Here is a 17114-nt window from a genome sequence, read left to right on the forward strand (position 1 = left end):
CAACTGAAGTTTGAAGTGATAAAATATAAGATGGTTTGTGAGTTGGGTAATTTCTATATTTCCAAAGGAAATCAGCCTTTCCAATACAGTTCATATATCAGAAAAATGGGAAACCAAATGTATTCACATCTTTCTATGGTCCTTATTTAGGAGTTAGTAGGGAAATCATCCATACCTGAATAGGACCCATATATTTGATCCATAAAGACATACTGTTTATATCAAAGGGTGAGTCATCATTAAGACCACCAATTCATTTGTGATACCTGACTGTCCCCGGTGGACAGGCAAGGAACCTCTATAGGTACGCAAACTTCTCAACCATCCAATCAACAAGGCTGTTGGGAGGTCCTTCGGAACAAAGGACTTGTATGATCTAAAATGCCGAACACCTCAAATTGAAGGCAACTTAAGATCTGCTAAACAACTTTAACTTGAATCTTCTGGAATCTTCTGACATCTACTTATCTTCTGATCTTCTGACTACTTCAACTTCTGAAACTTCTTTACTACTCTATTACCACTAAATACTGCACTATACTCACTTGCCACCTGTGGCCATTTTGATGAGAACTTCCAGCTGCCATTTTGAAGGAAAATATTTTCGCCAGAGACGCTGATGCCCATTTAAATTCTGGTGCCTGACTGGCCAGAAACATTTCTTTTCCAATTACATCCCACTGGGAGGCCTCAAAATCGGGATTCTGGGAGTGGTGAGACTGTGCTAAAATATTGCAATTTTCTTTGATATTTCAAACTTTCTCAGATTTATACCATTTTATTGTGATTTGTAGTGTTTTTGTGGTGCTAATTATCAGAGATACTTTCTTATTTCCCTACGGCCGCGGGAAACTGGAAATAATATCTGAAGCACTATAGGTTGCAACTAACCTCTCCAAATTTTGTTTTTCCTTATTTGATAATCATATCTTGTATGATACCGTAGATATTAGCCTACTATATCTTTGATTGTGTGTACGAATATATTTATCACCAGTATTTTGCATTTGTATTAATATATATATATATATATATATATATATATATATATTTGTACATAAATACATTTATTTATTTATCAAAAAGGCAAATTTTGTGCATATGGTCCGAAATCATGGTGAAAGAACTCAAGGTAAATTATTAAAAAATTAAGTGGTGATCAAATTATTAAGGTGTCCAAATTATTGGTTTCTTAAATATTTGCCTTATTTTAATGGCTGGAGGCACTGCAATATTTTGTTTGAGGGAGAGGACACCGCCCTAAGTATTTAGAATAAATTTTATTATAAACCATCACAAGGTACAACAGCATTTTTCAGGTTCATGTCTCCTCCTGTCTTATCCATAAATCTCTGGAAGGTTGCTGGAGCCCCCAACAGACCTTGGGGCATTCTGTTAAATTTGAAAAACCCTAGCAGGCAGATGAAGATAGTCTTCTCTCTCTTTTCCGGATACATAAAGATCTGGTACCCACTCTTCATGTCTAGTACATGGAACCACTTCACCCCAACAGACATTTTTGGCAACATCTTTCCGAGGTATAGTGTGCTAGTCAGAGATGGTTCTCCTGTTGAGTGTGCAGTAGTCAATACACATCCTCGGGGAACCATTCTTCTTCCTCAAAACCACTACAGGGGAGGCATAAAGGCTCCATGACTTCTGAATGATGCCTTACCTCTACAGCTCTGCCAGTTTCTATGAATGGCTTGTTTTCCTGAAGGGGAATTCATTGCTGGGCACTCTTTGCACACACCACATCAAAATCACTCTTCAAAAACGTTTCCCACCATCTCAGAAACTGGGCTTTGGCTTTGTCATTGGTGTTGCAAAAACTAACTGGAATCTTCCCAGCACTTCGTTGTAAGGCCCTAATCAACACTACTTGAGAGATTACCTCCATCCCTGTGTCCTTTCTCTGGGAATCTGCTTTAAGGACAACAAAGGGTCCTGGTTGATCCCAGCTGAACTTGACTGAGGCTTGAAGACATGTCACTTCTCCTGGCTGCAGCATGTTCTCATCTGACAAGCTTCACCACTACCTCTGCTGGTGCTTTCTGTTCCTAAACCAGTTGTCAATTTCCCTTTGCATAGCATAGGGTGTACACTCGGTTTGAGGAAAGGGGAGCAAGTAGTTTCCTGATAAGGTCAGTGTTGGTTCCTATGATTAGAGAACTCATGTTGGCTCCAGGTAGGCGAGGGCACACAACAGCTAATGTACTGAATGTCTCTTCCAACTTCTGTAGGGGTAGGTATTTATCATAAAAGTACCAGAATAGCAGGGTCATCTGTGTTCCTGTACCCAGAAGGGCCATTGAATAGATAATCAAAATTATGCTACCCAATACATAAATAAATTAACCATCAAATCCAAAAATATTCAAGTCCAAAAATTATTCCAGTCCAAATTACAAAGTCCAAAACTATAATAATAACCCCAATGTGAAAATATTCATACAGGTGACTCCACACAGTAATCCCAATATTTGAAGCCTCCCACGGGCTTTCACAATCAAGATCATCTCAAAGAAAAAAAGAAAAAGAAAAATACATAGTGCATTATCCTTTAAGCAAACAAAACTATAAGTGAATGCACTCAGCAAAATAACACACATGTGAATCCTCTGCAGTGACTAGAGTGCAAAATGTGTTGGTGCATCATACGTTGTGCCACACAAGTGAAAAAACCGTGTTCACATCTATTGAAAGTAAGGAGTAAATACTCTTACCAGAACATCCAAATAATCATGTCTTTATCCACATAGCATATGGCAGTCATACAGCCCTCATGAAAGGATCCTTATGGTTAAACCTCTCTCCTTCTGTCCTCAGGGTCCATCAGCATACCAGCTCCATAATGCTCCTTACACCATACTCCATCAAGATGCCAGAATATATGGGGAATATATAGTGTAATACCGCCAATGCACCATATAAATACTTTATTATATACCCTTACAATATACAAGCCTTTAAAACCGCATTATTGCAGTGTAATCAGACCTTGCTGCAGTCCCAAGAACTTTCAGAGTGTTTGGTGTGCTTCTTGCCACTAATTAAAATGGCCACTGCTCTACTTCCGGTTCTCGTGTACGTCTGATGTCACTTCCCTTGACACGTTTCATCATCAGACTTAATCATAAGAGATACGAGCGTCAGACAGGAAGGTTCTATTTATACTCCTCTCCCACGCGCCGAGACCCAAATCACCATATTGGAGAAGGGAGACCTGCCAGTAAAGTTTTGTATAATATACCAGGAATGCCATACTAACAGAACTGACGAAGTCTGCGGTGATTGGCAGACGAAACGTGTCAACATGATGACATCATTATGCTCGGCGTCTCCATAGGGTGCGGTGCCCACGAGGAAGGAAGAAGCGGTTTGCTTCAGCTCCATACTGGAAAGGCAGGAGACACTCAAATTATGATGAGGACATCATCTTAAGCAGGCCGCAAATGGCAATTCTGAGTCACAGCCTACTTCCTCCGGGGGCAAGTTTGTAGCCGTTTGGCTAAATTAGGCTTTAGTGCTATTTATATATACGGGTAACATATCCTCATATTTTGGAAATCCTGTGCCTATTTACCTCATCTTTGGGGAATTTTTTGAACTCCTATTGGAAGAATACGTATACAATACACTTTATATGTGTTGTGGCATGCAAAAGCAGTCTCGTATATATTTTTAAGGAACCGCACTACTTTCTCATTATTGAGCAATTTTTGGAAACCCAGATTTGGGTCTATATATTTAAATATACTTAGACTGTATCAACCAGTCTGGACTCTATATATTTAACACCTGGCTTCCCACCCCCATATTCACTTTTTCATCCAGACCTGATCCTACTTCAAGTGAGGAGGAGTCCCCTTGATCTTTTGTATGGTAATATTCTAAGATTTTTACCCTTATTTTAGTCCCATTCAGGTTTGCTGGCAGTTTGATATTTATGTCTCATATTTATACACTTTTAGAATCATATACTACTGTGGATACATTTCCATTTGGGGTGGTTACCCAGGAAGGCCATATATCCATCCTTTCATGATGGTCAAGTTTATGAGAAGGTAATAGAATAACATATATACCTGTTATGGGGTTGTTCTGTTATTGCATATGGTTAGTGCATATATTCTATTTTTGTTCCCTCTACTATGATCCTTTCTTTTCTGGTTTTCCATTTCAGGAGGTCATTCCATTTACTGTGGTGGTTACCAAAACAATTTTTTGAAGAATGTTCTCCCTATGCAGATACCGTATGGAAAATATGAAAATTCTTTGATCAAGTAGTTAGGAACTTCATTGCCTTATGTGGATTCCTGATTGCCGTATAACTATTAGATCTGGAGACGCCGAATGTTTTTAATTTAGTGATTTTATAATGACTTGTTTACCATGTCTCTGTCTAACCTCCGTATGATCCATGTGATCGAATAAAACTTTTTTGTAATTACTAATTATATTACTCCGCTTGGATTTTCTAATAACCACTCTGTGTGAGCAGTATTGCACTTATCATACTGCTATTTTTTTGTTAAGTAAATCGGGTTTATAAATCCACACTTATTATTAGTGAGACGGAGATATTTATATGACACACATTTACGTGTCATGTTAGGTGGCTATTCCCCTTTTTTGTCCAATACTCATCTTTAGTATCCTATTGCATCACAGTTGAAGCAAATAGCTTGACTTGCAAGAACAGCCTTAGACTTTGAAGATTGGTTGAGCTCTGGAATACACTCACCTGGAGATGCGTAGCTGCTAGTAGTCAACATTTCCAGTAGCTGGGTTATCTGTGACTTCAGGGTGGCTATCTCAGTACTGACCTCTATTGCACCTACTGACCCAGATTCAGCTAGTGATGCTAATGCCGGCCTGACCATTGCTTTCTTCGCCTTAAACATGGCTTCCTCTTTCTCACTGTAGCACTACCCTCGTAAGGGCCACTGAATTTAAATTGGGTCCCCCTTATCTTTGCACGACCAGGCAAAACGCATTTTTCCACAGTTGCACTCTGAAGCAGTAAACAGTCCTTGAACTTGGTTTTAGGTTTCCATTAGGGGGTTAAGAACTTGGATGGGGTCTAGGGGTATATGAGATGCCCAAGGAACTGTAGAACTTGAGGGCATCTTCTTAGCGACTATGTACAAAAAGTTGGATTAGGAACAGTCCCTATTAAGGAGCACTAACACTGTTTCAGTGAACCTCCTTAGACCTTGGATGAATCCTCCTCTTCACCCAGCTGTGCTGAGGGTATCCCTGAGCAAGGGGGTCCCAAGAGCTTGCAATCAAGCAGTCCCAGGTGAAGACTAGTTGGGTATTGCACCTGACTGCTCTCTCCCCTTATCCAACCCAGGGGGTGTAAGAGTACTCACACTAACCTGTCCTGTCAGCATGGTGGGTTGGTAGCTGCTTTCAGGCCTTTCATTGGGCTGGCTCCTTCCCTGTTAACAGACTGTCCTCCCAAGGAGATGTTGAGATCCTCCAGTCTGTAGGTAGGCTCCCCTTTCTGGGGCCCACTCCCAGGCTCCATACTCCAGCCTTCTCTCAATCCATCTTTCTACTGACTCCCCTCTCTCCCGAGGCTCTGTCATATTTGATGGCTGCCCTGGTCACCATGCGCAGCCTCCTGCCAGGGGATTGACCAAGGTCCTTCAAACATGCAGATCTGTGCCTCCTTCCCTCTTCTTCCCCTGTTCCAGAAAGTTATGCTGTTTCTGGAAAGGTTGGAGGGCTCCACAAGCCCTGACATGTAGAACCTTCCTAGCCTGTACTGAGGTGAACTCCTGCCCCACTCACAGGCTGACTAAACCCAGGCTGCTACCCATCCTCTATCTAAAAAAGGAAAGAAATCTAGCTAACCTTGAGGGCGTTACATCACTTTTCTAAGTAATTTGGGATATTTTAGCGACATACCATTTTCTGAAGTCTTTAATTGAATGCACACTGAATTGGAGTATAAAGCCCCTCCCAGGATCTGCTTTATATGTAGAACCTGAAGAACAAAGACTTCACAAAGGTTTCTTTCCTTTTGGCAAACTTCTTCTTGTAGCAAGCCATTGCTCCACCTCATAGCAATGACTTAGCCGAACTCACTTCAACATGGCATGTCCAGGCATGAGCCAAAACACCCTTCCCTCTTGTCACAGGAAGATAAAGGAAGGGATTTAGGAGCAGAGAGTTACCTTTTTAGGTTGCAGTTCAGTTAACACTTGAGCTTGAAACTTTAAACAACTGGAGAAGCTTTCACTAGGAATTCATTCCTCCAACACTTGAGTAGAACAGAAGTGAGCAGCTGTCCTTTTGCCACAACAGCAGCCCACATAGACTTGATTTGAAGAAACCAGTGGTTATTTGGCCATATGTTTTCACAAAGCGGATTCCATTAACTCCTCCCATACCTACGACTAGGTCCATGAGGTCTTCACCACCTGGGATCGGTCCCAGTTAACATGGGCACCAACCTCTAGGGAGGGAACCAGCAACCTGATCCCCTTGCTATGCAGAGAACCAGTCACCCCTGTCAGTACTGTTACTCTGCAGTCTGGCTGCCATATCATTCCCTTAGTTTTGGTTACCCTAGGTACGTACATGTCTTCCGGCTGTGTGTAAAAGGCCCTGTTCTTTGTCATATGCAAAATGCCTTCATGCACCAATTTTGAGTAACTTCAGACCAGGCATGACATAGTTAATGAAACTTTATTCAAAATCTTGGTAGTACATCCCAGCAACATAACGAACATACTGCATACATGTCTCTCTAAGTGCCGGTTCACATCTACTGTATGCGAATTGGATGTGGTTTTGCCCAGTGCATACCTTCCCCATACTAAGATTCCTTAAACTCTGTAATCTGGCTCTATAAATCCAGGCTCTACGTATACTTCGCTTGAGAGTGCTTTTTAGGTTACTGTGGACTACATCTTCCTTTCTGTCTCTGGCCTAACTTCCCATCTAAGCCACGGTTAAAGCACTAGTAAACAGCAGAAAAAAAAAATTCTAAGAAATCTTTTCCCTACAAGTTACATACTAGCATATTCTGAGAGACTTACCTGAAAACGAAGCTGTAATGGAACTGACCCAGACTGAGCTTGAGTACTTCCATTAGACTACCGCTTCCCCATCCGAACACCGACAACAGACACCACAGCCAACCATACAAGACTAGACAACTTTATTTGAGCACAGATACAAGATATATACACTCAGGGGGACAATCCCCCCTCCCTGCATAATGACACAAGGTGGGGCAATCTACATTTAGTAACAAGAGACACACAGGTATTCAAACTTCACACCAGCAGACAGTCCCATCAGGAGGGAGGGCTGCTGGAGACACCACCCCACTAAGCTAATACACAAACACATACATCCCATAATAGTTTGCTCCCAAGCCAGACAAACAAAAGAACAATGGGATGCAGCCACATAACATTAAACATTCAACAACCCCCACCCCACCTATCTCCTAAACATGTCTACACAGTCTGAGACAAAGCCCACACAATATTAGGACAGATCACCCTGTACCCCTAACAGGCACAGGGTTATTATGCATAAGAGGGATATGAGGAGCTGAGACAGGGGTCTCCCCACCTCTCCAAAGTGAGCTGGGTTCCATGGGCCCCCCACCCAAAGTGACAGAAGCCCTATGGCAGAGAGCTGTCATGGCTCCCCGAGGCTTCCATCTTCACTCGGTCTTCCTTCCAGGTTTGCGAGCTGCGGCCCTCTGATTGGCTGAGCCATGATGCTGTCACTCTCACGCATGCGTGAACAGAGTTTTGACTGCGGCACAACTCTCAATGGACGGCATGCCGTCCACTGAGAGCGCAGTGCGCATGTGCGGGTGACGTCACCAACACTTGTACAGTAGATATCTCCTAAACGGTGCATGTTTAGGAATTATTTACAGTACCTACAGGTATGCCTTACTAAAGGCTTACCTGTAGGTGAAAGGTGCAAAATAGTTTACTTCCATTTTAATCACACCCAAGTGGAGTCTTTCGCCTATTTATTGACAACGCAGGGTGGAAGGCAGAGCCCAGAAATGCCTGGGGAAATGCTGAGCCTTGCCTCTTCCCACCTGGGCAGCCTGAAGAAGTCTCTAACTCACCACAAAGAACTTGTAAGCACCTGCTTACAAAAGTGTCCTATTAAAGTGAAATATAGGTGGGCTGTGATCACTGGTGAGAAACTTCATACAAACAAAATGTTTGTTTATGTAGAGACTTCTTGCTTTAATCAATCTGACAAGCGAGCACTTTTCCTTGCAGAAGTCCCATGGAGAAAATATAAGTATAATGAAAGACAGAAAACTGCTAGTATACAAATATGTTTTGCTGTGACTCCAATTTAATGGCAAATAATCCCTGCAAGAATTGTTTTTCACGAATGATATAACGCTATTAAAGGTTACTAAGCTGGTGCTAGGAAGTGTTTTCAGCTAGCTTGTTGTGAAATTACCTCTCCTTAAAACAATTTTGATCGATTAATGAAGCTGCACAAAGTGGAAATCACTTGGTTATTAACACAAAAACAATACCTGAAAGGCACAGGAAATGCTAGTATGGAAAAATATAACTACTCATTCTGTTTGTATCTTTTATTTACTTGGTACAGCAAAAACATATGCAAAATGTGAGGTTTGTAACAACTATACTGTAGCAGGCCCCAGTGCTACAAATTGATTTTGGCTGCAGTTTGGTGCTGCTTCTGGATGTCTGTCTGCATCAGGACATCAAAGAGAAGATACCCAGTTTGTAGTTCTTCCCTGCCACTTGAGATGAGTAGAGTAATGTTGGCAAAATTACCAATGTTGCAGTGAGTGAAATTTCATTAAATTGGAAACTATCAATTTTGGTCTTTCAGCTGCTTACTAGAAATTTTGCTTGAAAAAAGAAATTCACTCAGGAACCAGTAAATGACCCTCAGGAGCCATTAAAAGCCCTTATGCACCTGTAAAAATGCTTAACTTCACCTCCCCCACTCACTTCAATGCAATGGTAAAAAAAATATTTAAGTTCTCAATTTTGGTCATTCTGCCTACCACATTTTACTGGTCACCGATTTTCTCAAGCTGCATCACCATCACCACTGGTATCACTTCATGGGATAAATAGTCCTTTGGGTGTAGTGCTGAAACCTCCTACAATCACACTATGTGAACAAAAATGAACCCAAAAAGTGCTAAAATGCACACGTTTTATAATGGTGTTCAAAACACAAGCATTCCTAAAACATAAAGTGCTTTTATTTGCAAAAAGTGCTACGAAATGCAACTCAGTGATGCATACACTATACTGTATATAGTATATGTAGTGCTAACCCCCAGTGTGTTTTTATAATACAATATGGAGAGGGCTGAAAAAAGTTACATCAGCTATAATTGGATTTTTATTTTAGATATTAAGGAATTTATAAATCCTCTGTCATGTTTTTATTTCTGTCTGGTTCCCCACTGTGGAGATTTTCTATCTTTATTTTTCTTGGTGACTATGGTCTCTGGAACAGAAAGTAATGATCAATCCAAAATGTTAGTTTTCAAAAGAACAGGCAGTGAGGGTAAACACTCAGTTCTCGGTATTCAGTCTGCAGAGAGCCTGTGACTGCTGGTCCAGACATCTAAGTGGATCCCGACTTTAATGTCTGGATCTTTCCAGAGCCTAGACTGGCTGAGCAATGTCAGCTTACCATGGGCGTTAACGGAAGATGGATCTCAGGAGTTCACAAAGAAGTGCACTCCTGTAATCCATAGGAGAAGTAGGGCCAAAATAGCTTTGGTCATACTTATACTGTGACTATTCTCTATTGTATGTAAAACTTTAAAGTGAACCTTGCAATTCCCCAAGAATGTAAACATTGTGGTCCTTTTATCATCTGTTTCAAATGCACTTCTCCTTTCTCAAAACTTGGAGCCCTATGTAAACTAAAGCCGGCCATAGACAGTTCGAATCTTGGCCAGTTCAGCAGGAATCAGTGGGGTGGCCCTGTGTCTCCAGAAGACTGGTTGTGGTTCCACCCCCAAGGACTCCTCCAGCTGCTCACATGGACTCTACTGTGAGAGATCCTGATGGAAAGGCTAAGTGCAAATGGCTGTTTATGTACTGTACTGTTTACTAAAATTCCGGTTGTTTCTCTAGTCATCTTCCAGGATGGCACACCTGAGAGATGACAAGCCCCACAAGACAGGAAACACAATCAAAAATTGACAGTTTAAATTCCCCGCCCTTCCCTCCACTCAGTTTTTGTTTGTTTCCCTGCAACAAAACGTTTGTTTTTTTGCAGACCTAAGGCCTGGGGCTGGAGGTCCCCCCTGGAGGGTAGACAATGGAGCTGAGGAGGGCAGGCTGTAACTCACCTACTCCAGGGGTCCCAGTTGATTGGAGCTTCCCGGACACAGGGGAGGCGTGCCTGGCATTCCAGGGACGGGCGCCCTTCCTCCCTCTTCAAGGGCAGCGGGGAGGAATGTCCAGGAGAGGACCGGGCCTTGAGGCTCCTTATTGCGGACCACCGTCCGGCATGTTGATTCATGCAGCACGCCCCTGTAGGGTGAGTGGGATGGCAGTGGTGGAGTTTGCTACTAGTTCTGCTAGATTGAGGTAAGAGGGTCCATGGCGCAGGACCGGAAGTGGGAGCCAGGCTGCAGACCAAGCCTTGCTCTCAGGACTTACAGCAAGGGCGGGACTTCCGCCATAAAGATGGTGGTGGCGTCAGTTGGCACTTCCTTCCTCATAAGGCCAGTGAGGAGCCTCCAGGAATTACCACTAGGAGTGTTGACCCAGGAGCCCGGCAAAGGTGATGCAGTTCCGTAGGGCCTGGCTAAGGATGGAAGGCAAGGCAGTGGCTGCAGCCAGTGAAAAGACCAGTGGCAATGAGTCTGACTCGGCTGATGGGGGAGAGGAGGGGGGCAGAAATGTTAGCCACCGTACAATCCTTCAAGACAGCCCTGACTTCCAGGGAGGTGGATTCCTGGTCCTCTAGGGAAGGATCATCTTGCCAGGAGGGAATGTGGATGGGGAAGCAGTGGGGGGGGGTTTGGGTCCCTCATCCTCTCAGGTCACAGAAGAGGAAGACCTAGATGAGGCAAAGGTTTCTGGCCAAAGCTCCCTAGAAGAGAGGGAAGATTTAGAATGTGCTAGTCAGGCTAGCAAGGAATATAGACTGGGTAGACACCATGAAAGATATGGAAGAGCTCCTAAGGGCTATTTATGCCTTAGAGGACATCCCAGAACCACCAACGCAGGTCTCAGCCCAGAATAAGATGTATAGGGGGTTGGTGAGGCTGCAAGCTTAGGGTGCTATACTTGCATCAACTCTCAAAAGATATTGTCTTAAGAGAGTGGAAGGATCTCGAGAGAGAGGTCCTAAAATTGAAGACCTGGAAGAGGCAGTATCCCTTTGGGGAAGAAGAGGAAGAGAAATTCCTCAAAACTCTCAAATTAGATGCGGCATTATCGCAAGTATCTAAAGTCTGACCTGATGGACCATAGGTCTGAGACGCTGTTGCGTAGAGCCCAGTAAATGTATAAAAAGTGCAGCGCTAAAAGGTATGTACTCCAATAAATATGTTAAGATCAATATGTACTCCAGTCCAAATAAAAGTAATATAAGTAATAAAATAATAAAATATTAAAAATAAATACATTAATAAAATGGTGACAGTTCGTGATGAGTGATCAATACAGGAGTTGTTAGTGACTTCACGATCCAGTGGTCTGGTGACAAATAGTAAAAATACGCACTCACCAGATGCATATCTTTAATATGCATGTGATAAATAAACCAGAGGTCCCCCTCATGGGATGGGATGGACGAGCTGGGCCGTCTTAGCAGACTCTCCTTCCTCTGCTATAGCTGCTATTATTTGAAGCGCTCATTGATTCCACTTACTGTAGAGCCTGGTATGCCAATGCCACCACTATGGCCCCAGCCCTGGCATCCACCTGCATCACTAGAAATACTGATGCTGGAGGCATAAAGTAATTGACCATGTCTCTCAGGGTACCAAGAAAAAAGGGGAGGCCCAGTCAGAAGAGGTGTTGAATTACCTGGAGGTAGTTGGTAAGGCAGTAGACTACCTAGCAGACACTGTGGTGGAGATGGTCAGAACATCTTCTAAGACTGCAGCACTTTTTAATTCAACCCGGAGGCAGTATAGGTTAAAACCTGGGTTTGCAATCAAACGCCAAGAGCCCGTCTCTGCACTTTGCCCTTTCAGGGTTCCTTTCTGTTCTGCCCAGGGCTGGACCAGGTGTTATCGAGGTCCACCGAAAAGGGGAAGATGTTCCCTGTCAAAGCCAAAAAGGATAAGGGGAAGAAGTTTTTTTGTGCTCCCCTTAATCAGAGCCAACAAAGGTTTAGGAAAGACTCCCCCAAGAAATGGGCCAACAAAGGGGAACAGAAAGGAAGCTTCCTTTTTTCTGGCTCCAAACCCACCAGTAAGGACCCCAAATGACATAGGTCTCAGGGTGGGCAAAAGGCTGTCCAGATTCCTTCAGCAATGGGGGAAGATTACGGAAAGCCCATACATCCTGCAGTTGATAGGGGATGGGTACAAGTTGGAATTATCTTCACTCCCCCCTCATGCCTTTGTGCTGATTTATCCGACCCAGAGACAGGACAGAGGCAGAGGGTCTCTTGGGAGGGATCAGGGATTTAGCAGATCAGGAAGTAATTGTTCCTATGCCAGCAGACCAGCTTTTTCATGGATTTTATTCCCATGTCTTTGTGGTCCTGAAGCCTTTGGGGACATTCCACTTGATCATAAACCTAAGAAGGTTGAATGATTTCCTGCGGTACAAGAAGTTCCATATGGAAAGTATCTACAGTGTATGGAAACATCTGCTCAAAGGAGTCTTTTATAGCCACTGTGGATCTCAGGGACACCTACTTTCACATTCCCATCGCCCCAGAATACCAAGCCTTCTTATGCTTTGCCATCTTCACAGAACAGGGGTCATTCACCAGCAGTTTCAAGCCCTCCCTTTTGGGCTAGCAGCCAGTCCAAGAATATTTACCAAGGTCTTAGCCGAGGTAGTAACCTATTTATACCTTCAGGGAATTTCTGTCATCTCTTACCTAGATGATCTGATGATGTACGGAGTCTCACAGTACCAAGTCCTGAGAGACCTGGAAAAGGTAATCCTAACCTTGCAATCTTTGGGGTGGATTGTCAATTTGGAGAAGTCCACATTGACTCCCTCCCAAACCAAGGTGTTCCTGGGGTATGCAGTCCAGAAACCCTTTTTACCCCAAGAAAAGACAGAAAAGGTAGTGAGGACGTTCTCCACATTGTTAGCAGTTTCAGATTGCTCCCGGAGGCACTTCTTGAGAGGTCTAGGTCTCATGACAATCTGCATTCTGGCCGTGGAGTAGGCACAGATACATTCCAGGGAGCTTCAATTCTTCCTTCTATCCTCTTGGAAAAGGAAAGTGGAGTCGCTGGACAAGAGGGTTTCCCTCCCAGAGAGAGTAAAGACCTCACTGGGATGGTGGCTCAAGCTGCAGAATCTGAGGGAAGGGAGACCATGGGCGTAGTGCGACCCAGTTTGGGTAACCACGGATGCAAGCGAGGCTGGGGGGCTTATTTAGAGGACCAACAAGCCCAAAGCCAGTGGGAGCCACACCTAAGGGAGACCTCCTCCAACTGCAGAGAGCTGTTGGCAGTGGGTCAGGCCTTAAAGGCCTTTGCAGACAGGATCGGAGGAAAAAAACTGCAAATTCTGTCAGACAATATGTCAACAGTGGCATACCTGAATCATCAGGGGGGCATCAGATCCCAGAATCTCCTGGACCTAGCTCAGGAAATTCTAGGATGGGCAGAGAGCAGAGTTCTTTCGAAGTCGGTCAGCACAAAAGCAGATTTTCTCAGCCGACAGTTCAGGGAGAGTGGGAACTCAATCCCGAGGTCTTTTTTCAGATAAGTCAGGTTTTTGGCAGCCCAGAGATAAACCTTTTTGCCTGCAGGAAAAACAGGTATTCTCCCTGGCTCGGGAGCAGGGATCTGAAAGCCTGGACGCGTTAGCACAAGAATGGGATTTCAAGCTGGCATATGCATTTCCCTCTCTGCCATTGATCCTGTGGATACTTCAGAATCTGGGCCAATCAGGCTGCAGACTGGTTTTGCTGGCTCCCTGGTAGCCAAGAAGGGCCTGGTTCACCACCTTGAAGAGGTAGGCCATGGCTCCCCAGCAGCGTATCCCAGTCAGGAGGGATCGTCTCTTACAGGTGCCCCAATCCAGAGTTTTTTCGGTTAACGGTTTGGGTCTTGAAAGGGAGATCCTTAGAAAAAGGTGGTGTTGTGAGAGAGTGATAGACACTCTTCTCCTCAGTAGGAAACTGATCACTAGAAAAATATACGCCAAGGTGTGGAGAGTGCTTTCCAGTTGGTGTCAGAAAAAAGGGGTTTCCCTTCCCATGGTTCCAGAGATTCTAGACTTTCTCCAAGCAGGGGTGGATAAAGGTGTAGCAGTAAGCACCTTAAAGGAGCATGTGGCAGCCCTGTCGGTCTTTTTGGATCGGGGGCTCACATCGGAGCCCCTGGTTAGGAGGTTTCTGGGGCCCAAGGAGGGGATGACCCCCATTAAGTTACATAATTTTCAGGCTTGAGATCTGACCTTAGTGTTAGAGGCTTTAACCAAGCCACCGTTTGAGCCAGTGGCACAGATTTCTGTTAAGATTTTATCTTTTAAGTTAGCCTTCCTTTTAGCCATAACAATGGCAAGGAGGATAGGCGACCTTCAGAGCTTGTCTATCAAGAAACCCTTCCTGGTGGTATTAGAGGACAGGGTAGTACTTAAACAGGATCTTCTTTATTTGCCCAAAGTAGCCTCATGGTTTCATACGACACAGGAGATTGTCCTACCATCTTTCTGTTGAAACCCTAAGAATGAGAGGGAAAAGAGTTTTCATTTTTTAGATGTCAGGTGGTGTTTACTGACATATTTGAATAGAGTAAGTGACTTCAGGAAGTCGAGCCACCTTCTGATTTTATTTAATGGCCGGAGGGAGAGACAGCAGGCATCTAAGCCAACAATAGCAACATGAATCAGACAAGCCATCTCCTTAATTTGTGAGCAATCAGGGGTTTCAGTTCCCCCACATCTGAGGGCTCACTCTACTATCGCACTGACGACCTCTTGTACCGGTATCAGTATTTCTGGGAAATCTTCCAGAATGGCAGGCCTACTTCCCACCCCTATTTGGTGTTGTGTAATTACAGATTCTTTCATGCACCAGGGTGCGAGAATACACTTATATAACTGAGGAGTGGAGGGAAGGGTGGGGAATTTAAACTGTCAATTTTGTATTGTGTTTCCTGTCAGGTGGAGCTAGCCATCTCTCAGGTGTGCTGTCCTGGAAGATTTCTCAAAAATACTATTACAGGTAAGTGTAACTGATACTTTTTCTAGTATCTGTGGCTTATAGAGACTGTGCAGTACTGCAACCTAGTGTCGCTATTGAGTCTTCGAGACATTACTCCTAGGAGCACCTTTTTGTACACCTTCATAATTTGTTTAATATTGTTCTGTACTGTATGCACACCCTTTCACCACTTTGCTGTTTGCATTGATAAACCTACTCAGCATCTGTTTGGTAAAGTTTGATTTAAAGCTACCCTCTATCTGATCATTTTGAGTCCTATACCCATAACACAGTCACAGGAAGGGTAGAGCTGTCCATGTTGTGTGGGCTGTGATAACCAGCCTGGCATTACATTCTTTTATCTGAGAGGTAAGATGACTTTGCCCAATGGGGATTATCCGAGTCTCTGAGGAAAGACTATAGAACACTTTTTTTGTTTGATAATGCATCAGTAAGTTATTTATAAGGCTGAATAAGTAAAAGGGTTGCTTTACAATACCAATCACTATGGTAAGTTAAGTATGGTGAATTGAGTCTTTACTTGTACAAATCAGGAAAATTGCCTTGAGCATTCAAAATGAATGAGTTGTAAGACACCTCAATTCACAAGGTGCTTTTTTTGGAGGACAGCACAATGTAAACCAGTGGATACCGTTTTGCTGCACTGCAATGTACGTGCATTTTACAGGTGCATTTAATGTGCCATTCAGAATGAACAGAACTACAGTGCAGCAATGCATGTATATTACTTATCACAGCCCAACAAATCTAATCCTTTTTTTTGCCTTGCTTTTTAGACCTGTTCTTGGGTTTTTTTAGGGCACTGATTTAGAAAATTGCATTGGCTAGACTGCATCAGCTCTAGTTTTTAGATATGGTTGAATAATTTATATTACTTTTAGTAATTTTTTAAAGATTTTGCTGATCAGCTTGTTTCTCTGTTACCTAGTTTGTGTTTTTGCATACAAGTCAGCAGATATAGTGAGTGTTTACATCCAACTGTAATTTTAAATCAGGAACATTGGGTCTAAAGTGTGTAACACTACCTCCATAGAGTTTTTGGGTCCCTCTATAATCCTGCACAGCCAGGCAACACACATTTTTTAATCAAGACGTTAGTCCACGTGTATAGCATATTTTGAGAAAGCAGGCAAGTAAGGGAGGAGCAGATAGCGTGCAGCAAAGCGTAATGCAGCTTAGTTTACTGAATGATTACTCCAGAATAAAGTAACATACTGCTGCTCTTGTTGTATATAAGTCCGCTCATCCTCTCCAAGTAATCTGACCCAGCACTCAAAGCACACAGCTCTTCACTACAGGGCGCACCAGTCCCAATTAAACTGTCACAGATAGAGTTGTCTGGTCCTACCATCCATTGAGCACTCCATGATTCCTCCAGGTGCCTGCTAGCATACCACTGTACACCTCTGCTGTCACGGGATACCATGGTTGCCAACCCCCTGCCATTTCCCCCTGCCCTAGAAGTTTGGGGGAAGGCCTAATAGCAGTGGGTGGATTTGGGGAGATGCTGGCTTGTACTCTTGAGAGATCCTAGCCAATCTTCAAAAGGGGGCTTGCCAAGGGGCTAGGACAACCCTTAAAAGTAGGTAAGCCAGCTCAACAAGGAGGAGAGTTTGGGTGGAAGATAGAGGGAGATGTGAGGCTGAAGGCAGGAACCTGGGAGGGAGCCCAGATGGAGAAAGGAGCTCACATACAGGCAGTAGAGCTGGAAAGAAAGAAAGTTTAGA

The 17114-nt window shown here is 43.6% G+C and overlaps 1 protein-coding gene across 1 annotated transcript in view; it reads left to right on the forward strand.

Moving 5' to 3' along the window:
- The window catches only part of DAZL (deleted in azoospermia like), a gene marked incomplete at its 3' end in the record, with an annotated part of 120628 nt that overhangs the window by 3538 nt on the left and 99976 nt on the right, over positions 1 to 17114 (forward strand). Inside the window, exons 2-4 of the mRNA XM_089692213.1 lie at positions 12243 to 12440; positions 13085 to 13140; positions 15327 to 15387. Of these exons, the coding sequence (XP_089548339.1) occupies positions 12243 to 12440; positions 13085 to 13140; positions 15327 to 15387 (315 nt within the window). The remainder of the gene's footprint in view (positions 1 to 12242; positions 12441 to 13084; positions 13141 to 15326; positions 15388 to 17114) is intronic.

This window comes from Staurois parvus, unplaced genomic scaffold (genome assembly GCF_062004578.1).
Source record: "Staurois parvus isolate SC_StPar_1 unplaced genomic scaffold, SC_StPar_1.0 ptg000579l, whole genome shotgun sequence".
NCBI classification, from domain to species: domain Eukaryota; kingdom Metazoa; phylum Chordata; class Amphibia; order Anura; family Ranidae; genus Staurois; species Staurois parvus.